This window comes from Bufo bufo, chromosome 11, assembly GCF_905171765.1.
Source record: "Bufo bufo chromosome 11, aBufBuf1.1, whole genome shotgun sequence".
NCBI classification, from domain to species: domain Eukaryota; kingdom Metazoa; phylum Chordata; class Amphibia; order Anura; family Bufonidae; genus Bufo; species Bufo bufo.
In genome coordinates, this window is record NC_053399.1 from 68,267,143 (window position 1) to 68,291,553 (window position 24,411).

The window sequence follows — 24,411 nt, forward strand, 5'->3', positions numbered from 1 at the left end:
ACTATCACCGGTAATGGTGGGATTAGGGGGGCCTATAATTTTATCCTTCTGGATAAGATGCCAATTCTTTTTAATGCTTTGCTCTATTTTTTTATGTTGTGCATTAAAAGGCAGTATTATACGGAATTTGTTATCATCAACGGGTTTGTCATCCTTTTGTTTACTCTCAAAAAACACTCTGCCCGAACCATTGCAGAGGATGAGCCCCATAAGTTAAGCTTGCTGCATATTAATTAAAAAGGATATTTATATATGTATTTGTTGAATATATTACCGAAGTAACTATTTACATTTATATTTAGATTTTTTATTTTTTTTATATAATATTTTTAGACCTAATATAGAAGCTCTCAACTATTTAATATTTTTTTAATATAATAAAGATGTATAACTATTGTATTGTATTTTAGTAAGATAAATGTGTTAATATTATGGTGACATTAATTTATGATATAGGATGGTATTATTCATATAAGATCTAACTGCAATTAGATATAACAAAAATTTGATAGGTAGAAGGATGCTGGTGGACATAGGAATACAGAATATACAAAAACGCATAGGTATATAAAAACCGCATATATACCGCAAGTTTACCGCAATACAAATCAAATGCATCTGTGAAATCCAGATCCATTTGGGTCCATTTCAGGTCTATTAAAGAGCCCTATGGAGGATAAAAAGCCGGCTAGTTAGTCAGTTCCAAATTAGCCACTGAGGAAGAAGGCAGGAAGCCTTTGAAACGCGTCTGGTAAGGAGCAATTGGATCTGACAACGTACCGGCAACAATTTTCTACTAGATTGGATTAAGAAAGCGCTTTTCCAAAGGATGTCAGAATTGCGGTTCTAAATAGAATCGAACTACGGATCACTCTGGATTTATATAGAGACTGATAGCTCAAATGTTCAAGTATCAACATCGACCCAAACAGGAGGAACATTGATCCTAACTAAAGAAACCGGATGCGGAGCAGCAGCGTTACACAGCCAGCATTTTTGTTCAGTCGGGGTGAGACAGTATCGGTAGCATACAGCGTAGCTGTGCTACAGAGAGACTAGGCCGCTTGAACTTACACCACGTGGGACGCCACGGTGGGAATGTATGTGAGTAAGAGCTGCTAGCTCCGATATTTGCGAACTGACATAATATAGCTGGATATATGCGTACTGCTGCCTAATCACTCTGATATATTGTTTGCTCCAATTACATTATTGCTTCACCAAATCGCAACAGTATTGGACATACTTATACTATTGCCGCGGCTGTTCAATGATACAGCCTATGTATTCAAACTGAGTCTACCTGCGGATAATTGTGTGGATTAACCCCTTAAGGACGCAGGGCGTATCGGTACGCCCTATTTCCCGAGTCCTTAAGGACTATTCCGGCGCCCGAGGGGTTAAACGGAACGGGATTTCGGCTGAAATCCTTCAGCCGGCATCCTGTGACAACGCCAGGGGGGGTCATGTGACCCCCCCGTGTCGGCGATCGCAGCAAACCGCAGGTCAATTCAGACCTGCGGTTTGCTGCGCTTTTTGCAGTTTCTGATGCCCGCGGTCCCTGACCGCGGGGATCAGAAACTTTTGAGTGCCTATAATCAATATTTTTCACCTTCCCCTGCACGATTTTATGCCGGCGGGTGGTGCGGGGGGGGGGGGGGGGTGTCGCATGCGGTGGGGGCGGTGCGGGAGGCGGGCGGTGCGGCAGGCGGGATTGCGATCCCCCGCCCGCCTCCCCATGAACGATCGTTGGCTTCTAGTGGTTATACCAGGGTGCCAGCACATTGCTGGCACCCTGGTATAAACGGCTGACATCTGTGCAGATGTCAGCCGTTTAACCCTTTCCATACCGCGGTCCGTACGGACCGCTGTATGGGAAAAGTTAACTGTCGTCGGTCAGGGAGCTCCCTCCCTCTCCATCGGGGGGCTGCTGTGCCTTTGCAGCCCCCCGATGGAGACGGAGAGAGCCCCCAGAGAGCCCCCCTCAGCCCTGTGCTTACCCTTCCCCGTCTGCGAAGTTCTGAGCAGACGGGGAAGGTTCCCATGGCAACAGGACGCCCGCTCAGGCGTCCTGCTGTCCATGGTGCTGAACAGATCTATGCTGAAAGCATAGATCTGTTCAGTGTAAGTAAAATACAGTACAGAACAATATATATTGTACTGTACTGTATTATACAGACATCAGACCCACTGGATCTTCCAGAACCAAGTGGGTCTGGGTCAAAAAAAGTTAAAAAAAAGTTAAAAAAGATAATAAAAAAAAACACATTCATCACTGAATAAAAATTAAAAAAATAAAAATACACTACACATATTAGGTATCGCTGCGTCCGTAACGACCTGATCTATAAAACGGTCATGTTACTTTCCCCGCACGGTGAACACCATAAAAATAAAAAAATAAAAACTATGAGAAAATTGAAATTTTGCCCACCTTACTTCCCAAAAAAGGTAATAAAAGTGATCAAAAAAGTCACATGTACGCCAAAATAGTACCAATAAAACCGTCATCTCATCCCGCAAAAATCATACCTTACCCAAGATAATCGCCCAAAAACTGAAAAAACTATGGCTCTCAGACTAAAGAAACACTAAAACATGATTTTTTTGGTTTCAAAAATGAAATCATTGTGTAAAACTTACATAAATAAAAATAAAGTATACATATTAGGTATCGCCGCGTCCGTATCGACCGGCTCTATAAGAATATCACATGATCTAACCCCTCAGGTGACCACCGTAAAAAATAAAAAATAAAAACGGTGTAAAAAAAAGCCATTTTTTGTCATCTTACGTCACAAAAAGTGTAATAACAAGCGATCAAAAAGTCATATGCACCCCAAAATAGTGCCAATTAAACCGTCATCTCATCCCGCAAAAAATGAGACCCTACTCAAGATAATCGCCCAAAAACTGAAAAAACTATGGCTCTTAGACTATGGAGACACTAAAACTTTTTTTGGTTTTAAAAATGAAGTTATTGTATAAAACTTACATAAATAAAAAAAAAGGTATACATATTAGGTATCGCCGCGTCCGTGACAACCTGCTCTATAAAATTACCACATGATCTAACCTGTCAGATGAATGTTGTAAATAACAAAAAAAAAAAAAAAAGTGCCAAAAAAGCTATTTCTTGTTACCTTGCCGCACAAAAAGTGTAATATAGAGCAACCAAAAATCATATGTACCCTAAACTAGTACCAACAAAGCTGCCACCTTATTCCGTACTTTCTAAAATGGGGTCACTTTTTTGGAGTTTCTACTCTAGGGGTGCATCAGGGGGGGCTTCAAATGGGACATGGTGTCAAAAAAAACAGTCCAGCAAAACCTGCCTTCCAAAAACCGTATGGCGTTCCTTTCCTTCTGCGCCCTGCCGCGTGCCCGTACAGCGGTTTACGACCACATATGGGGTGTTTCTGTAAACTACAGAATCAGGGCAATAAATACTGAGTTTTGTTTGGCTGTTAACCCTTGCTTTGTTACTGGAAAAAAAATATTAAAATGGAAAATCTGCCAAAAAAGTGAAATTTTGAAATTGTATCTCTATTTTCCATTAAATCTTGTGCAACACCTAAAGGGTTAACAAAGTTTGTAAAATCAGTATTGAATACCTTGAGGGGTGTAGTTTCTTAGATGGGGTCACTTTTATGGAGTTTCTACTCTAGGGGTGCATCAGGGGGGCTTCAAATGGGACATGGTGTCAAAAAAACAGTCCAGCAAAATCTGGCTTCCAAAAACCATACGGCGCACCTTTCACTCTACGCCCCGCTGTGTGGCCATACAGTAGTTTACGGCCACATATGGGGTGTTTCTGTAAACGGCAGAGTCAGGGCAATAAAGATACAGTCTTGTTTGGCTGTTAACCCTTGCTTTGTTAGTGGAAAAAATGGGTTAAAATGGAAAATTAGGCAAAAAAATGAAATTCTCAAATTTCATCCCCATTTGCCAATAACTCTTGTGCAATACCTAAAGGGTTAACAAAGCTTGTAAAATCAGTTTTGAATACCTTGAGGAGTGTAGTTTATAGAATGGGGTCATTTTTGGGCGGTTTCTATTATGTAAGCCTCGCAAAGTGACTTCAGACCTGTAGTGGTCCCTAAAAATTTGGTTTTTGTAAATTTCTGAAAAATTTCAAGATTTGCTTCTAAATTCTAAGCCTTATAACATCCCCAAAAAATAAAATATCAATCCCAAAATGCTACAAACATGAAGTAGACATATGGGGAATGTAAAGTCATCAAAATTTTTGGGGGTATTACTATGTATTACAGAAGTAGAGAAACTGAAACTTTGAAATTTGCAAATTTTTCAAATTTTTTGGTAAATATGGTATTTTTTTATGCAAAAAAATTAACTTTTTTGACCCAATTTTAGCAGTGTCATGAAGTACAATATGTGACGAAAAAACAATCTCAGAACGGCCTGGATAAGTCAAAGCGTTTTAAAGTTATCAGTACTTAAAGTGACACTGGTCAGATTTGCAAAAAATGGCCAAGTCCTTAAGGTGAAATAGGGCTGAGTCCTTAAGGGGTTAAGCAGCGAGCCAGGCCACACGTTTTTCATTAAATAGAGACACTTTTTTGGAACAATACTACCAGTGGGGGACAGCAATTGGATTTACTCTCCAGAGATATTTATTTATATATTCACAATTTTATTTATTTACACCATATTGTTGATTCAATATATCTTGCCACTTTTAGTCACTGTGTTATATCACGCATTGCCGATTTTTCACATATCATTTATTGATTTATTTGATTGTTCATTCACTCACAGATTTTCCCTGGAGGTATATTTGCTGTTAGCCACTGTTGTAGGTAACGGACTATATTGTGTCCCTCCTATTAACGCAGGACTGGACCTCTGGCCTTCCATTAGCCATAACAGTGGATAGATCTATGCTTATTTTATCTATTAATTTTATGTGAGTTTTTATCATTTTATTTAGAGGGTTAAGTTATTAGGTTTTCATGATCAACTGTATATTGATATATACCTGCATATATTTATCGCCATCAATAAATTTATATATTATATTGCTTGAGTCGCATTGCCTACATAGTGTACTAGGTATAAGAGTGCCCATTCCATTTTTACTACTATTGTTTTTTGGTGATTGGGTACAACATCTGTCTGGTGCACCTTGCCATCATAAACCAGAGGTGAGCCGTCCCCTATCTCTTTTTTACCTTTTTAATTAATGCCTGCACATTCTCATGAATGGAAAAAACTCTCTGCTTTCTGGGACCTAACCCCTGAAAGGCAACGTCTGCTGTCGACTTAGCCTGTTTCACCTCTTCTAACTGCATCGTCGCTCTGACCACTTTAAGGAGGTTTTGGGTATCTTCAGGCGAAAAAAGGGATCCCCCTATTTCCTCTTCTGCTGACGAATTAGTATCATCAGAGAGTAACTGGCCTGCTTCTCTTTCCTCCACGTCAGAATGGTCTAAATCCGAATCTCTCATATCCGGAGATCTTCCCGGAGACCGCAGGCGATTCGTAGTTAAGGATTTTAGGGAGGCTTTCACTTCAGATCTTATTAAAGATCGCATATTCCTGGAAAGGCTCCGTGACTCCTCCGCCACCAATTTATCAATACATGGGGAGCATAACGGCTTAGAGTAGGAGGAAGCTAGGGGGACCTTACATCCTGCACACTCCTTTTGCTTTGTCTTTGAGGCCGCTTTTTTGGGGGGCTTTGCCACCTACACAAATCAAGCAGATAACACCCCATTAATAAAAAAAGGATATATCTCACCACCTTTTTTAGCCCCCACTCCTCAGGACTGGTACCGGACTCGCGGGCCTTGAGGGTTCCAGGGGTTCGGCGCGTCCGTCTGCCGGCTCTGACATCTTGCTGCCACAAAGAGCCTCTTCAGCACCACACTGTGTGCCACATCAGCCGGCTGGGTTCTCCCCCTCTGCCCCATTTATATTTTAAAAGACGCGCCAGGGCACACATCGGCGCTCAACCCGACTTCCGGGTCAAGCCCTGCCCCCCCCGCGTCGGGGCGCACGCATGCGCAGACGCCCCTTCCGACGCCGACAGGAAGACGGGCAACCCGGGAGCAAGGAGGGAAGCCGCCCGAACACGGCCACAGCGGCTCCCTCAGGCCAGCACCGGAATGTGGGGGAAGAAGCCCAGACTGTAGGCAGCAGCCCCGGAGAGCATGACGCCACCTGGGGGAGGCCACCCACCGGATAAGAACCTGGGCCTCCCCCCGGCTGTAGGTGAGAACCAACGTGAGCTTCCCAGGGACTTCCTATCCGGAGGACAGGAAACCTGAACTGGTGCTTGGTGGGGGTGTGAACCTTTTATCTTCTCAGGTTTCCTGTCCCGGATGGGAGGTCCCTGGTCGCATGGGGTGCCGTCATGGGTGAGGGGAAAAACTTTTTATAGGGCCAGGGAGAGATAGAGACCAACACCTGCACCAGGTGTGGATTTTGTAAAGAGACATACTATCAACACCCTTCAAAGAGACACCAAGATAAAGGCCCCCTTAACACTGATAGGAGAAGGGAACCGAAAACAGTATTTAACCCCTTAAGGACTCAGCCCTATTTCACCCTAAAGGGAACCTGTCACCGGGATTTTGTGTATAGAGCTGAGGACATGGGTTGCTAGATGGCCGCTAGCACATCCGCAATACCCAGTCCCCATAGCTCTGTGTGCTTTTATTGTGTAAAAAAAAAAATCGATTTGATACATATGCAAATTAACCCGAGATGAGTCCTGTCCCTGACTCATCTGACGTACAGGACTCATCTCAGGTTAATTTGCATATGTATCAAATCGGGTTTTTTTACACAATAAAAGCACACAGAGCTATGGGGACTGGGTATTGTGGATGTGCTAGCGGCCATCTAGCAACTCATGTCCTCAGCTCTATACACAAAATCCCAGTGACAGGTTCCCTATAAGGACTTAGCCATTTTTTGCAAATCTGACCAGTGTCACTAAGCGCTGATAACTTTAAAATGCTTTTACTTACAGGGCTCCAGATGGCGACCAAAATGGTCGCCAAAGCGACTTGGAATTGCAAAATGGCGACAAGACTTTGTAGTCTCGTCGCCATTTGCGCCTAAACCCTCCGCTGCTCTGCCTCTAAGAAAAAAAGGCTTTCATCCAGCAGAGATACGCTGCAGCCGTCTGCTGGATGAAGATCCGCTCGCTCACACTACTCGGCATAGAGGGTGGGCGTGGCTTGGGTTCCCGCATCTTGTGCTTCCGCTTCCAGCAGTCTGCTTCTGAATTCACAAGTCTGTGAGATCCCGGCCCGGAGTCCTGCTGAGTGCAGGAGCGCACGGCGTCATTGGTTGCTATGACGCCATGCGCTTCCTGCTGCCGCCGCAGTACAGTGATACACTGGTATAGATCATACCAGTGTATTACTGTACTGCGGCGGCAGCAGGAAGCGCACGGCGTCATAGCAACCAATGACGCCATGCGCTCCTGCACTCAGCAGGACTCCGGGCCGGGATCTCACAGACTTGTGAATTCAGCACTCCTGCATCGCAAATCCCGTCAAGCTCCCAGCAGACCTTGGGTTCCCACTGGTCACTGGTCTCTACTTAATGGTCCAGTCTCCACAAGCAGGAAATGCCAGGAGACGCCTGCTCAGCCAATCACTAGCTATGGCGCTATACTTTTCTCGGCCAGTGATTGACTGAGCTGCCGAGACCAGTGGAGATCCATTAAGCATTGAAATAGGAGTGGCAGGGGATCAGTGGTGGTGAGTATTGATTCTTTTTAAACCACCCTGAGCACTGTACTAAAAATTTTGCCTCCCCTGTCAACTCCTTTTAATATTTTTCCAAATCAGCACTAAATGACATATGTACAGTTGCTGTCTGATTTCTAGTGTGTTCCTGGTTTAAGCTGTCCATGCACTAATTATTGACAGCCTTGACACTTTTTTTTTTTTTTCTGGCACCTATAACAGGAGTTAGATTGCTGTGTTAGATTATTTTCAGTCATTGCAGGTGCTGATGGCCTAGTAAAAAAAGTAAATTAAAAGCTCATGGTACGGTACTGTTCACAGACCTGCCTCATTGGGCATGTATCAGCTGACTTCATCAACATGCACTGCTTAAAGGGGTTATTGTGTCCTCTCAGACTTAGGCCTCTTGCACACGACCGTATGCATTTTGCGGTCTGCAAAAAATGGTTCTGCATAAAATACGGATGACGTCCGTGTGCATTCTGTATTTTGCGGAACGGAACAGCTGGCCCCTAATAGAACAGTCCTATCCTTGTCCGTAATGCGGACAATAATAGGACATGTTCCATTTTTTTTTTGCGGAACAGAAGTACGGACATACGGAAACAGAATGCACACGGAGTAACTTACGTTTATTTTGCGGACCCATTGAAATGAATGGTTCCGTATACGGCCCGCAAAAAAAAAAAAAAAAAAAACAAGCGGAATGGACATGGAAAGAATATACACGTTCGTGTGCATGAGGCCTTAGATGGCTTATATGCTCCTAAGCAACCCAGCTATATTATATATATTTTAAATTTGGCGACTAAAAATTTCATTTGGCTCCTAAATTTTTCAGGTTAGGAGCCAATGGCTCCTTCATATTTTTTTTTGTCTGGAGCACTGACTTACCCAGGCCATTCTGAGATTGTTTTTTCGTCACTTATTGTACTTCATGACACTGCTAAAATTGGGTCAAAAAAGTAAATTTTTTTGAATGAAAAAAAATACCAAATTTACCAAAAATTGGGAAAAATTAGCAAATTTAAAAGTTTCAGTTTCTCTACTTCTGTAATACATAGTAATACCCCCAAAAATTGTGATGACTTTACATTCCCCATATGTCTACTTCATGTTTGTATCATTTTGGGAATGATATTCTATTTTTTGGGGATGTTACATAGCTTAGAAGTTTAGAAGCAAATTTTGAAATTTTTCTGAAATTTTCAAAATCTCACTTTTTATGGACCAGTTCAGGTCTGAAGTTACTTTGAGAGGCTTACGTAATAGAAACCACCCAAAAATGACCCGATTTTAGAAACTACACCCCTCAAGGTATTCAAAACTGATTATACAAACTTTGTTAACCCTTTAGGTCTTCCACAAGACTTCATGGCAAATGGACATACAATTTAAGAATTTTGATTTTTGGGAAAATTTTCCAATATAATCAATTTTTTCCAGGGACAAAGCAAGGGTTAACTGCCAAACAAAACTCAATATGGGTTGCCCCGATTCTGTAGTTTGCAAAAACACCCCATATGTGGTCCTAAACTACTGTTTGGCCAAACAGGAGGACATAAAGGAGGGGTACACCATATATGTTTTGAAAGGCAGATTTTGCAGGACTGGTTTTGTTTATACCATGTCCCAATTCAAGCCCCCCGTTGCACCCCTAGAATAGAAATTTCAAAAAAGTGACTCCATCTAAGAAAGTACACCCCTCAAGTTATTCAAAACTGGGTTTACAAACTTTGTTAACCCTTTAGGTGTTCCACAAGAGTTAATGGCAGATGGAGAAACAATTTTGAAATTTCTATTTTTTGGAAAGTTTTCCATTTTAACCCTTACTTTATTACTTGAAAAAAAACGGGTTAACAGCCAAACAAAACTCAATATGGGTTGCCCTGATTCTGTAATGTGCAGAAACACCCCATATGTGGTCGTAAACTACTATCTGGCTAAACGGCAGGACATAGAAGCGGAACGCCATATGGTTTTTGGAAGGCAGATTTTGCTGGACTGGTTTATTTACACCATGTACCCTTTCAAGCCCCCCTGATGCACCCCTAGAGTAGAAACTCCATAAAAGTGACCCCATCTAGGAAACTACGGGATAAGGTGGTTGTTGTTTTGGGACTATTTTAGGGCAAATATGATTTTGGTTGATCTATATTACACTTTTTTGAGGCAAGGTAACAAAAAAAATGAAAATTCTAAAATTGTTTCTACATTCGCCATTTAGTTTTGTGGAACACCTAAAGGGTTAACAAAATTTGTACAGCAACTTTTGAATACCTTGAGGGTGTAGTTTCTTAGATGGGGTCACTTTTTTGGAGTTTCTAGTCTAGGCTACATCAGGGGGGCTTCTAATGGGACATTGTGTAAAAAAACCAGTCCATCAAAATCTGCCTTCCAGAAACCATACGGCGTTCCCTTCGTTCTATGCCCTGCCGTGTGGCTATATAGCCATTTACGACCACATATGGGGTGTTTCTGAAAACGACAGAATCTGGGCAATAAATATTTAGTTCTGTTTGGCTGTTAACCCTTACTTTATTACCGGGAAAATAAAGGATTCAAATGGAAATTTTGCCCAAAAAAAAAAAAAGTTTTGGCACAGTTTTTATTTAATATTTTTAACGCTGTTCATCCGAGGGGTTTGGTCAAATGTTATTTTTATGGGGCAGATTCTTATAGACGTGGCGATACTTAATATGTCTACATTTTAAAATGTATTTAGATTTTACACTATATTATCATTTTAGGAACCCAAAATAATTATTTTAGTATCTCCATAGCCTGGGAGCTACAGTTTTTTTTTTTTTTTTTTGGGCGACTAATGTAGGGGCTCATTTTTTGCGGGATGAGATGGCGGTTTTATTGGCACTAATTGGGGGTGCATATGACATTTTGATCGCACGCTATTACACTTTTTGTGATGTTAGGTGACAAAAAATGGCTTTTTTTTTTTTTTTTTAACACTGTTCATCCGGGGGGTTGGGTTAAATGTTATTTTTATAGAGAAGATTTTCACGGACGCGGCGATGCCCAATATGTATGGCTCTCAGACTTTGGAGACACTAAGCAGGCGTCCTCAAAGTGAGGCCCTCCAGATGTTGTAAAACTACAATTCCCACCATGCCCTGCTGATGGCTGTAGGTTGTCTGGGCATGCTGGGAGTTAGTTGTACAACATCTGGAGGGCCGCAGTTTGAGGATGCATGCAATTGTTTCAGTGTCTCCACAGTCTGAGAGCCATAGTTTTTTATGTTCTCTAGGGGACTGTTCGGGATTATAAAAATTTTGTACTCCATGGAAGTGTGATACTCCCTGAAGCAATCGATAACGCAGAGGCCTGGATGATCGGGGCAAGTGTCACTCTGCACTTTTTTGGGGTTTCGTCCTTCTTTCCAGTAAGGGGGACCACACCTGGAAAATGTTAGCCAGGGACGATCCGGGCGCCTCCAGTTCCCGAGGTACTCCAGCCTGCTCTTTCCCGGTCCGACAAGGTCAGGTCCTTGAGGACTGCCTCATAGAATTGGAGGAATTTCCCTGTGCTGCCAGCGCTTCGGGATAGTACAAGAGAGTTGTACATGGCAACCTGCACCAAGTAGACCGCAACTTTTTTGTACCATGCCCGGGTTTTGCACATGGCATTATATGGCTTGAGGACTTGATCAGAGAGATCAACTCCTCCCATATACCGATTGTAGTCGACGATACAATCGGGCTTGTGGACCATTGCCGCGGTACCTCGCACAGGGACAGGGGTGATTCTGTTACCGTGGATTGTGGACAGTATAAGGACATCCCTCTTGTCCTTATACCTGACCAGCAACAGGTTTCCACTGGTAAGGGCACGGGTCTCACCCCTGGGGATAGGTACCTGGAGAGGGCACGTAGGGAGGCCGCGTTGATTTTTCCCGCACGGTCCCACAAGCGAACGTGGATCTGGCGGCAAGGGACCTGAACAAGGGAATGCTAGTATAAAAGTTATCCACGTACAAGTGGTAACCCTCATCTAGCAGTGGGTACATAAGGTCCCACACGGGTTTCCCGCTAACACCCAGAGTGGGGCGGGGGGGGGGGGGTGACATTCTGGGGGTTCAATACGGGAATCTCGCCCCTCGTACACACGAAATTTGTAAGTGTACCCTGAGGAACTCACAAATTTTGTACATTTTCATGCCATACCTCGCCCGCTTAGTGGGAATGTATTGGCGGAAACTGAGTATCCTCTTGAACGCAACGAGAGACTCATCAACCGCGACCTCCCTTCCAGGTACATAGGCCTGCGCAAATTTGGCACCAAAGTGATCGATGACCGGCCGTATCTTATACAGACGGTCATGGGCAGGATCACCTCAGGGGACGACGACATGCTGCATTATCTGAATAATGCAGACATTTCCGGATGGCATCAAACCGGGGACGTGTCATGGCCATACTGTAGAGTGGGGTCTGGTAGAGGACATCCCCACTCCAGTATTGCCCGACACTGGGTTTTTGCACTAGACCCATGTGCAGCACGAGGCCCCAAAATGTCCTCATCTCAGCTGCACTGACCGGCGTCCAGCCACCGGGTCTAGCCAAAAAGGAGCCCGGGTGCTCAGCAACGAACTGTTGGGCGTACAGGTTTGTTTGCTCCACCATCAGATTCACAAATGGGTCACTGAAAAAAAAAAAAAAAAAAAAAAGTCCATTTCAGTAAACCCCACGGTGGGAATCTGGATTCCTGGATTGCCAACAAAATCCGGAATCTCGGGCTCAGGGTCTGAAAGCTGAAACAAAAAAAGTTTAGAATAAAAGTGCTTTTTTTTTCCTAACTAACTTTTGCCTTCTATCCCTGCCTAACGGGGACACCAGCTAAGTTCACCGGCAGGGGGCTCCAGTGGGCTTATTTGGTGGGCCGGGAAACCAGTACGAGCCCCAGGGCGGCCCGTACTAGGGTGGGCCACAGGGTCCCTAGTGTGTGGGGGCACGGGTGTTCGCGTACTAAAAAGTAAAAAAAAAAAAAAAGTTCAAACTTGCTGATCAGCGGTACAACGTTGATCAGCGGTGGGGTGGGCGGGCGATGCGCTAACAGTGGCCGGACGCTAAGAGTGCCGGCCAGTCAGCGCACGCAAAAAAATAAATAAAGTGGTGTTGTGGGGCTCCTAGGTTCTCAAAGCTGGAAAACAGTAAATTTGTAAATCTAGATAAAAGTTGTTTTTTTTTCCCCCTAACTAACTTTTCCCTTCTATCCCTGCCTAACGGTGCCTCTCCCTCACTGACCCTAACCTACCTGGAGGGTGATGAAGTCTGAAGTCTGAAGTCTGAAGTCTGAAGTCTGAAGTCTGAAGTCTGAAGTCTGAAGTCTGAAGTCTGAAGTCTGAAGTCTGAAGTCTGAAGTCTGAAGTCTGAAGTCTGAAGTCTGAAGTCTGAAGTCTGAAGTCTGAAGTCTGAAGTCTGAAGTCTGAAGTCTGAAGTCTGAAGTCTGAAGTCTGAAGTCTGAAGTCTGAAGTCTGAAGTCTGAAGTCTGAAGTCTGAAGTCTGAAGTCTGAAGTCTGAAGTCTGAAGTCTGAAGTCTGAAGTCTGAAGTCTGAAGTCTGAAGTCTGAAGTCTGAAGTCTGAAGTCTGAAGTCTGAAGTCTGAAGTCTGAAGTCTGAAGTCTGAAGTCTGAAGTCTCGCGCGTCTCTCCTTGCACCAATCAGCACCCTGGACAGCAGCATTCAGCACCACGGCCAGCACCGCCTCTCCCAAATGCATGGACTGTGATCCGATCAGTCTTTTTCCGTTTCATCGGGTCACCAGAGACCCGAATGGACCAGAAACGCAGCAAACCGCAGGTCTGAATTGACCTGCGGTTTGCTGCGATCGCCGATGTGGGGGGGGTCACATGACACCCCCCGGGCGTTGTGACAGGATGCCCGCTGAATGATTTCAGCGGACATCCTGTTCGGATTAACCCCCACCACGCCGCAATCACGATTTAAATTTAGGACGTACCGGTACGCCCTGGGTCCTTAAGGACTCGGGAAACAGGGCATACCGGTACGCCCCAAGTCCTTAAGGGGTTAAGAAAAAGATCTCTCTCCCATGGGTGGAGATTTACCGGGCTGAGGGCTCCACAGGCTTTTTTGCAGCGTCCGCGTCTCCCAGGGCAAGCATGTTTGCAAGCATTGAGCGAGGGTAGAAACTGAAATTTCCTCACTCCCTTTTAACTGGAATGCCGCGCCACTAAGCGCCACATGCTCACGAGATTCTCTTGCCCAAGGAGAATCTCGCCTGTTGAATTCATATGCCGGATCCCCCACGAGTTTTCCTTATGTGGGAAATTGCGTGCGCCTGGGGAAGCCTGCATGCAGGGCTTACTCCAGAGGAACAAGTAAGGGAGGCCATGCGTCCCCGGGGTACCTGTTCCCTGCTCCAGCCCTCTCACTTTGTGGGGATTAATCCACAGCTTAATCCCCACATCATTGGTGGCAGCAGCAGTTCCAATCGGAGTCCCAGCAGTGTAATGCTGGGGCTCCGATCGGTTACCATGGCAGCCAGGATGCTACTGAAGTCCTGGCTGCCATGGTATGTCAGTGAGCAGCATTATACTCACGTGTGCCGTGGCCGCTCCTTCTTCGGTCTGTGCAGCGCATTGCTAATGCTTCTAGCATTAGCAATGCGCCACACAGACCTATGAGAAGGAGCACCCGGCGGCCACAGCGCTCGTGAGTATAATGCTGCTCACTGACATACCATGGCAGCCAGGACTTCAGTAGCATCCTGGCTGCCATGGTAACCGATCGGAGCCCCAGCATTACACTGCTGGGACTCCGATCGGAACTGCCGCTCCGTGGTCATATCGCACTCCGGCGACATAGGCGATATGCACAAAATCCATATCATGGCACAAATTTATATTGCATATCGCCTATACCGCCCACCCCTAATTTTAATATAATTTAGTCAATCGTTGATATAACCAATCTCAAAATCTCTATTCAGGCACCATGGATGCAAGGTGCCCAGGGTATGGATCCAATATGCTTCTCTTTTCAAAAGCAACTTCTTGAGGTCTCCTCCCCTTCTGGGCAATTTAACCTGCTCAATTATTTGGTACCTCAATAGAGAAATACAATGTTTAGAAGCATGAAAATGATAGGGTATGGGCAACAGGAGATTTTCAGTGTGAATCGATTTATGTTTGCATACTCTGTCCTTAAAGGGATTTTGTGTATAGAGCTGAAGACATGGGTTGCTAGATGGCCGATACCACATGCGCAATACCCAGTCCTCATAGCTCTGTGTGCTTTTATTGTGTAAAAAAAAAAAAAATACGATTTCATACATATGCAAGTTAACCTGAGATGAGTCCTGTCCCTGAGACGAGTCCAGCGTGAAGGAGCCCAGCACCGCCCCGCATCCTCAGAATCTCCTCCTTGTTCCCCGACGTCAGAAAGCCAGAGCGCCGTAATCTTGCGATGCGCAAGCTAGCGCATGCGCAGTTCCTTCCCTGAGGCGGATGCCAGCACAGGCAAGGAACACTATGACGACACTCGCGCATCGTAAGATTACGGCGCTCTGGCTTTCTGACGTCAGGGAGCGCTGTGTGGTTTTTAGAAGGCAGATTTTGCTGGACTGGTTTATTTACTGTATGTCCCATTTGAAGCCCCCCTGATGCACCCCTAGAGTAGAAACTCCATAAAAGTGACCCCATTTTGGAAACTATGGGATAAGGTGGCAGTTTTGTTGGGACTATTTTTAGTCGCTCTATATTACATTTTTGTGAGGCAAGGTTACCAAAAATAGAAATTCTGAAATTTCCTCTCCATTTGCCATAAACTGTTGAGGAACACCTAAAGGGTTAATAAAGTTTGTAAAATCAGTTTTGAATACCTTGAGGGGTGTAGTTTCTTAGATGGGTCACTTTTATGGAGTTTCTACTCCAGGGGTGCATCAGGGGTTCTTCAAATGGGACATGGTGTCAAAAAATAAAATAAAAAAAAGGCCATCAAAATCTGCATTCCAGAAACCATATGGCGTTCCTTTCCTTCTGCACCCTGCCGTTTGGTCATACAGCAGTTTATGACCACATATGGGGTGTTTCTGTAAATTGCAGAATCAGGGTAATAAATATAAAGTTTTGTTTGGCTTACCCTGGTTAACCCTTGCTTTGTTACTGGAAAAAATAGATTAAAATTGAAAATTTGCAAAAAAAAAAGAAATAAAAAAAAAGAAAAATGCAGTTTTGGCACAGGTTTTATTTTTTGACCGTGTTCATCTGAGGGGTTAGGTCATGGGGTATTTTTATAGAGCAGATTATTTTGGACGCAGCGATAACTAATAGGTCAACTTTTTTATTTATTTTAGTTTTACAAAATATGATTTTTAAAAAAAAAAAAAAAAAATATGTTTGTGTCTCAAGTCTTAGAACCACACATTTTTTTTCGGTTGACAGTGGCTAAATGGAATTAAAATTGGGCAAAAGGATTATAAATTTAGTACTCCATGGAAGTGTAGTACTCCCTGAAGCAACCAATAATGCAGAGACACGGATGATCGGGGCACGTGTCACTGATTGGTGGTGTCCTACCGTATCCCCCTCCTGTGACACACTGCACTTTTTTGGGTCAGTCCCCTCTTTCCAGTATGGGGGACCACACCTGGAAAGTGTTGGCCAGGGACTATCTGGGCGCCTCCAGTTCCCGAGGTACTCCGGCCTGCTCTTTCCCGGTCAGAAAAGATCAGGTCCTTGAGGACTGCCTCAGAGAACTGAAGGAATGTCCCTGTGTTGCCAGCGCTGTGGGACAGCACAAAAGAGTTGTACAAGGCAACCTGTACCAAGTAGACCGCAACTTTTTTGTACCATGCCCGTGTTTTGCGCATGGCGTTATATGGCTTGAGGACTTTATCAGAGAGATGAACTCCTCCCATATACCGATTGTAGTCGACGATACAATCGGGCTTGAGGACCGTTGCAGCGGTACCTCGCACAAGGACAGGGGTGATGCCGTTACCGTGAATTGTTGACAGTACAAGGACATCCCTCTTGTCCTTATATCTGACCAGCAACAGGTTTCCACTGGTAAGGGCACCGGTCTCACCCCTGGGGATAGGTACCTGGAAAGGGTAGGTAGGGAGGCCGGTCCCACAAGCGCACGTGGATCTGGCGGCGAGGGACTGGAACAGGGGGATACTAGTATAAAAGTTATCCACGTACAGGTGGTAACCCTTATCTAGCAGTGGGTGCATAAGATCCCACACAAGTTTCCCGCTAACAGTGGTGGGACATTCTGGGGGTTGAATACGGGAATCTCGCCCCTCGTACACACGAAACTTATAAGTGAAGCCCCAAGGTACTCTCACAAAGTTTGTACAGCTTCACGCCATACCTCGCCTGCTTAGAGGGAACATACTGGCAGAAAATCAGTCTCCCCTTGAAAGCAATGAGAGACTCGTCAACCGCGACCTCCCTTCCAGGTACATAGGCCTCCAAAAATTTTGCCCCAAAGTAGGGTTGGGCGATAAAAATATTCCCACGATAACGATAAGAAATTTATCGCGATAAATACCCATTTAGCACTTGGAGCCACAAGAAGACGTTACACTGTATGGGGCAGTGGGCCACAAGAAGACGTTACACTGTATGGGGCGGTGTGTGGTAGTGTAGGGACGTCTCTTACGATCAATTTAACTGGGCTGAAATCCTATTAGGATAATTCATGGAGGAAGTCTTCTTTGGGAGATTTTAAAGAAGACAGGGCTCCACATGGGCTAGAACTGACAACTGGTATTGGGGGTGGGGGGTGTCATTCTGTGGTGATGTCACTCCACCCCCAAAATAGCAGTACATGAGGAAGCTGACTTCAAATATGAAGTTCTCCTACCCCTATAAATCACCCCAATGGACAGTGCAGACACATGAGTAGGTGACACTAGGGCTGCACGATATGGGAATTTTGTGCGATTGCGATTAGGGCCCTAAAAATTGCGATAACGATATGCGATGCAATATTTTAAGGGAATTGTGCTAGAGGTCTATTTGCTTGGATTTTCCCATATGAGCCGCTGACGCGGCTGGGTATGACGCCGTGTTGTGGGGTGGATCTGTGGAGGACGCCGTGTTGTGGGGTGGATCTGTGGAGGACGCCGTGTTGTGGGGTGGATCTGTGGAGGACGCCGTGTTGTGGGGTGGATCTGTGGAGGACGCCGTGTTGTGGGGTGGATCTGTGGAGGACGCCGTGTTGTGGGGTGGATCTGTGGAGGACGCCGTGTTGTGGGGTGGATCTGTGCTATTATATATAGGGCCATGAGGGGGGGCAGCATAAGACATATAGCATCTTATGCTGGTCCCCCTCATGGCCCTATGTGTCCCAAACTGCGCACATAACTGGCTTTGTGTGAAAAGTATTTTACTAGTGTGTGAAACAATCTCTCTCCTATTGATAACAGGTCCAGCCTCTGTACTCACTGTCACTATGAATGCACTACAGCGAGCGGCAGCGAGCTGGCCGGCGCGTGACTGACATCACTTAGTAACGCTCCTCCCACTTCAGGAAGCAGGAGCGTTACTAAGTGATGTCAGTCACGCGCCGGCCGGGCCGCTCGCTGCCGTGCATTCCTAGTGACAGTGAGTACAGAGGCTGGACCTGTTATCAATAGGAGAGAGATTGTTTCACACACTAGTAAAATACTTTACACACAAAGCCAGTTATGTGCGCGGGGCCCCTTCATATATAATCGCGGCATTTTTGGGTCGGCCAAATCGCATTTGCTGATTATCGCGATTCGATTATTTTTTTGATTTATCGTGCAGCCCTAGGTGACACATATTAATGTTTTTACAAAGTCTTGGTAAAGTTGCAGCAGATGGCAGCAATATCACTTACTGCGTTATATGTTGGCTGCCCCATGGGTCAGAGAAAAGTCTATTGGTTAGATCCCACCGAGTTCTAGTCATATGTCACTCAAACTACGGCACTGACCAGAGGCGGAGGAGCAGAGCAAGACGAGAGGGGGAGGAGGAGCATAGCAAGGTGAAAGGCGGCAGCTGCTGCGAAGCACAAGACTTGTGCGGCAGTATATGACAGGTTTATATAAAAAGTGAAGAAAAATAAAAAAAAGAAGAAAAAAAAAAGAAAAACTGCTCGTCCCTGCAGCCAGGTTCAGCCCTCCACGTGCTAGTAGTAATGCAGGAGGCAGAGGCCAGTGACTAGGGAACGTAAGCAGGTGGCAGGAATCAGACATTTTAGAAGTGGTCAGCACACATGCGACCACTCCTATGAAGTCATTAAATACCGCGATTATTCGGAAACTGAGATATCGCCATTTTTTTATATCGCGGTATATCGTTCAACCCTACCCCAAAGTGATCGATGGCCGACCTGATTTTGTACAGACGGTAATAGGCAGCATCACTTTGGGGGGGGGGGGGGGGACGACATGCTGCATTATCTGCACAATGCAGGCATTTCCGAATGGCTTTAAAAACAGAAGCGTGTCATGGCCGTACTGTAAAGTGGGGCCTGGTAGAGGACATCCCCACTCCAGTACAGCCTGACTGTGTATTTTTTTTTACTAAACCCATGTGCAGCACGAGGCCCCAAAACATCCTCATCTTGGCTGCACTGACCGGAGTCCAGCCACCGGCCCTAGCCAAAAAGGAGCCCGGGTGTTGAGCAATGAACTATTGGGCGTACAAGTTTGTTTGCACCACCATCAGATTCACAAAGTGGTCACTGAAAAAAAGACAAATAGTAATATTCAGTGAAGCCCACTGTGGGAATCTGGATTCCAGGTTGGCCAACAAAATCAGGAATCACAGGCTCAAAATCCTGTGGGGTACACCAGACAAGTTCACCGGTAGGGGGCTCAGGTGGACTTATCTGGTGGGCCGGAAAACTAGTACGAGCCCCAAAGCTGCTCGTACTAGTGTGGGCCACAGGGTGGCTGGCATGGCGATCCCCTTGCTCCGCCGCCTTGGGGGCTCATCATCATCGCTAGATGAAAAGGAGGACGCGGATGACAAGAGGAAAGTGGGGTCATCCTCTTCCTTACTGGGGCTCTCGGAGTCGGAGGAAAGCTGGGTGTATACCTCCTCGGCCGAGAACATCTAGCGGGCCATAGGGGAGTGTGAGTGCGCGTGTGTGGAAAACTTTATTTAGTGTGCGTGTGTCTGTGGGGGCACGGGTGTTTGCGGACTTTGCCATAAACCGAACAGAAAAAAAAAAAAAAAAAAAAAACACACACACACACACACACACACTAAACTTGCCGTCCGAAGCTGATCAGCGGTGGGGTGGGAGATTCGCTAACAGTTGCCAGACGCTTAGGCTGGGTTCACACTTGAGCGCATTTTATATGCGCGTTTAACGCACGTTTTTATGCAATAGTAAACGCGCGTTTGACGCGCGTTTGTGTGATTGACTGCAGTGTCCTATGGCCACAAACGCGCGTCAAAACGCCCCAAAGAAGCTCAAGAACTTGTTTGAGCGTAGGGCGTTTTTCAGCGCTGTAAAACGCGCTGTAAAACGCCCAAGTGAGAACCAGGGCCATAGGGAAGCATTGGTTTTCATGTGTTGAGCGTTTTACAGCGCGTTTGAACGCGCTGTAAAACGCTCAAGTGTGAACCCAGCCTTAGAGTGCTGGCCACAGTCAGCGTGATGCAACAGTCAAACTTTTGTTTTTTTTTCCCCCTAAAACTTTCCCTGAATATCCCTGCCTAACCTAACCTTTCCCTAACCTGTCCCTAAAGTACCTTTTAGTGCCATTTGGCACTGTGGAGGGTCAAAAAGCTGGGTGCTGGGTCAGGAGATCCAACGCAGGCTTCTCTCTCTCCTCGCTCCCGGACGCAGAATGGAGGAGTAGAGGAGAGCTGGGGGGAGTTAACCCCCGCCCGCCCGTGCAGCAAATAGGAAGCGATCCTGTGTATTATCACACCACCGATCGCCATCCTATTCCGGGTTATCGGGTCACCAGAGACTCGAATAACCCGGAAACGCAGAAAACCGCAGGTCTGAATTAACCTGCGGTTTGCAGGACCCCACTCGGCATTTCAGCAGGCACTCTGTTCCGATCACCGCGTCCTTAAGTACCAGGGCATCATGACGTACCAGTACGTCATGTGTCCCCAACAGGTTAAAGGGTTTACCTGTATGTGGATGATAAAACTCTGATCCCTATATAATATGCGAACATTGAATACAATGGAGGCACGGGAAAGTGCCATTATTCCTAGGTGCCAAAATATTCTGTCCCAATCTGTTTGAAGAGGAGCGTCTTAGGGTGGGGCCACATTCGAGACCATCGCGGCCCCCGCTGTTACGCATAGTAGGTATCCCCACTAGAAAAAAAAAATTTCATTGAAGACTAGATGTAGGAAATCCAGAAAAATTCACATTGGAAAGAAGAATATTGGGTATTAATGTCACCAATTAAATGTTGAACCAAGACCCCAGTATGTACCTGGTTCCACGTCACAAAAATATAAATATATAAAACGCAACATTTCTAGTTTTGCTCCCATTTTGCATGAGCTGAACTTTAAAGATCTGAAACATTTTCTACTTGCACAAAAGACCCATTACTATAAAATATTGTTCACAAATATATATACCAAACGCAAAAAACGGGCCACAAGACGAAAAAAAAAAACCGGTAGTGTGAAAGAGGCCTAAATCTGTGTTAGTGAGTACTTCTCCTTTGCCTAGATAATCCATCCCAACTCACAGGTGTGGCATATCTGAGGCACACCTGTGCAATATTCATGCTATCTAAATCAGCACATTTTTAAAAAACGTTATGTAAAATGGAACACTATGGTGATGGACGTCACAGCATGGCATCTGTCTGAGGCGTCCGTTAAACTATATGTTTTTTCACGCATGTTAAACACATGACAGAAACATGATGTGACCCCAGCCTAACTGACAGTAACACAGCTGAACAGACTCCAATGACTGTTCAGTTTCTGTTTGGGATCCTGTCTTTTTACCAGACAAAAAAAGCCCTGCATGTAATGATTTTTTTGGCTGGTCTTTTTAACAAAATCTGTGACAGATTCTCCAAACGCTGCCTTCAACGCAGATGTGAACAAGTGCAGTATATGTATTTCAAAATTACTTCAACTTTCGTACTTCTCCTTGGCTAAAAATACTCCTCAAAAATGGTAAGAGAAGTATTTTTACACTTCTGGAACAAAAATTAAATAAATTTAGTGCGACCTCTGGTTGTGGGTCCCACACCTATATCCTAAGAAGAGCCACACAAAGTGGTAGCTGGAGGAGTCCAGTCTGGCCACCACCAAGCGCTCTACCCATAGAAGTGAATGGGAAAGCACCACGCATGACCACTCCCATATTTTCACCCCCCTTCCCCAATAGAAATTAATGGAGGGCGGCTGCGCATGCACCCTCCACCACTCCGGGGGGTCCGTTCTCGATATAGGTGCATATGTCACGGCTATCAAACAATGAGGGCATATCCTAGCAATATTCCCCCATTGTCTGAGATAATCTCCATCAAAACGCATGCCAACTGGTGGCATTTGTCAGACGGATCAGGATCCTGAGGAGTCTGACAAATGCATTGAAATGCCGGATCCATCTCTCCGGTGTCATCCGGAAAAATGAATCCAGCATTTTTTTGCCGGATCCATTTTGCCAGAACACTCTGGGCTGGATCCGGCATTAATGCATGTCAATGGGAAAAAATGCCGGATCTGGCATTCCAGCAAGTGTTCCAGAATTTTGGACGAGATAAAACAGCAGCATGCTGCGGTATTATCTCCGTTCTGAAAAGTCTAAAAGACTGGGGCCTCCTGCACACGAACGTGTGCGCCCCGTGGTCGTGTTGCAGCCAGCAATATGCAGGACGCAATGCACGAACACCATCCATGGGGCAGCCGCAGCAGATCATGGACCCTTTTACTTTAATGGGTCCGCGATCCTGCAGTTCCACAAAAAGATAGAACACGTCCTAACTTTTGCGGAACGGAAGTACGGGATGAAACCCCACGGAAGTACTCTGTAGTGCTTCCGTAGGGTTCTGTTCCGCATCTCCGGATTTGCAGACCCATTGAAGTGAATAGATCCGCATCCGTGATGCGGAATGGCGCCCGTGTATTGCGGATCCACAAATGCGGTCCGCAATACGGCAACAGGAAGCACATGTTCGTGTGCAGGAGGCCTGAACTGAAGACATCCTGAACGGATTGCTCTCCATTCAGAATGCATTAGCACAAAACTGATCAGTTCTTTTCCGGTATTAAGCCCATAGGACGGAACTCAATGCCGGAAAAGAATAACGCTAGTGTGAAAGTACACCCTTAGTGTGAAACTAGCCGAAAATGCAGACTTTGGACCAAATAAAAACGACTTTTCGTCTCCTGCAGGCGCCTCTGCTCTTTCCACAGCACAATGTCTAGGCATTACGCTGACATTACACAGGGTCAGGTTATACAGTAGTGCGCTGCCTGCGACGCACACTGGGGGAGATTTATCCAACTGGTTTAAAGTAAAACTGGCTTAGTTGCCCATAGCAACCAGATTCCATCTTTCATTTTCCAAATAAACTCTGAAGAATGAAAGGTGCAATCCGATTGGTTGCCATGGGCAACTAACCCAGTTTTCACTTACACCAGTGTTGATAAACCTAAACCACTATGTCATGTCCTCTAGCTGTGCACTGCAGGCATGCAGAGAAGAAGACCAGTGCACCCTGAATAATCCATTTGTCCTCCTCCTGGGCCCCTTCCAGCAGCAGTTTCCCCTGTCCCCCTGCATACCAATCAACACCTAATCTAGAGACTGCTTCTGAATGACGGCTGACAAAGTTTGCAAAGCACACATTACCATATAAAAAATAGCGCTACTCCAAACCCCAATCTACACTCCACATAGAGGTAGGAGCAGTAATGCGTGACGTTATTACTTACTGGACCCGCCTCAGATATTCCTGCGGTGTGCGAGGGGGAACTGCAGGATCGAAATCCTCCATCAGGTCGCACTTCCCTACTGGAAGGAGCCGTGGCATCAGCTCCTCAGGCCCAGAGTCCATGCTTGCGCGGCAGTGACTACTAGAACGGAGTTGCACCTGGCAGATATGATGTCATAGGAAGAGGCGGAGTCTCCTCGTCCATGGGGCGGGGCCTCAGGATTTGCAGGAGACTCGACAGAGCGCATTGTTGGAGAGAGGAGCGGGTGCTGCAGGTCGCTGCGTGAATGAGAACAATCATTGTTATTTTTTACTTGGGGGCATTTTTGCAGGGGCTTAATGGAGTATGAGTGATCTTTGTACTGGAGAATATATGTTAGAGAGGGGAGTGATATTATTAACATGGGACTGTATGCTAGAGGGTCTGAAGGCAGGGGAGTGATGTATTTGACATGGGACTGTATGCTAGAGGGTCTGAAGGCAGAGGGAGTGATGTATTTGACATGGGACTGTATGCTAGAGGGGCTGAAGGCAGAGGGAGTGATGTATTTGACATGGGACTGTATGCTAGAGGGGCTGAAGGCAGAGGGAGTGATGTATTTGACATGGGACTGTATGCTGGAGGGGGTGAAGGCAGGGGGAGTGATGAATTTGGGACTGTATGCTAGAGGGTCTGAAGGCAGGGGGAGTGATGAATTTACATGAGACTGTATGCTGGAAATGCTGAAGGCAGGGGGACTGATGTATTTGGGACTGTATGCTGGATGGGGTGAAGGCAGGGGGAGTGATGAATT

The 24,411-nt window shown here is 45.6% G+C and overlaps 1 protein-coding gene across 4 annotated transcripts in view; it reads right to left on the reverse strand.

The window, feature by feature from the left end:
* The window catches only part of GEMIN2 (gem nuclear organelle associated protein 2), a 210,191-nt gene extending 186,416 nt beyond the window's left edge, over positions 1 to 23,775 (reverse strand). For all 4 annotated transcript variants that reach the window (XM_040410958.1, XM_040410957.1, XM_040410955.1 and 1 more), the window contains exon 1: positions 23,619 to 23,775. In XM_040410958.1, the coding sequence (XP_040266892.1) occupies positions 23,619 to 23,740 (122 nt within the window). In that variant the 5' untranslated portion in view covers positions 23,741 to 23,775. The remainder of the gene's footprint in view (positions 1 to 23,618) is intronic.
* Between the last annotated feature and the right edge of the window lie 636 nt (positions 23,776 to 24,411).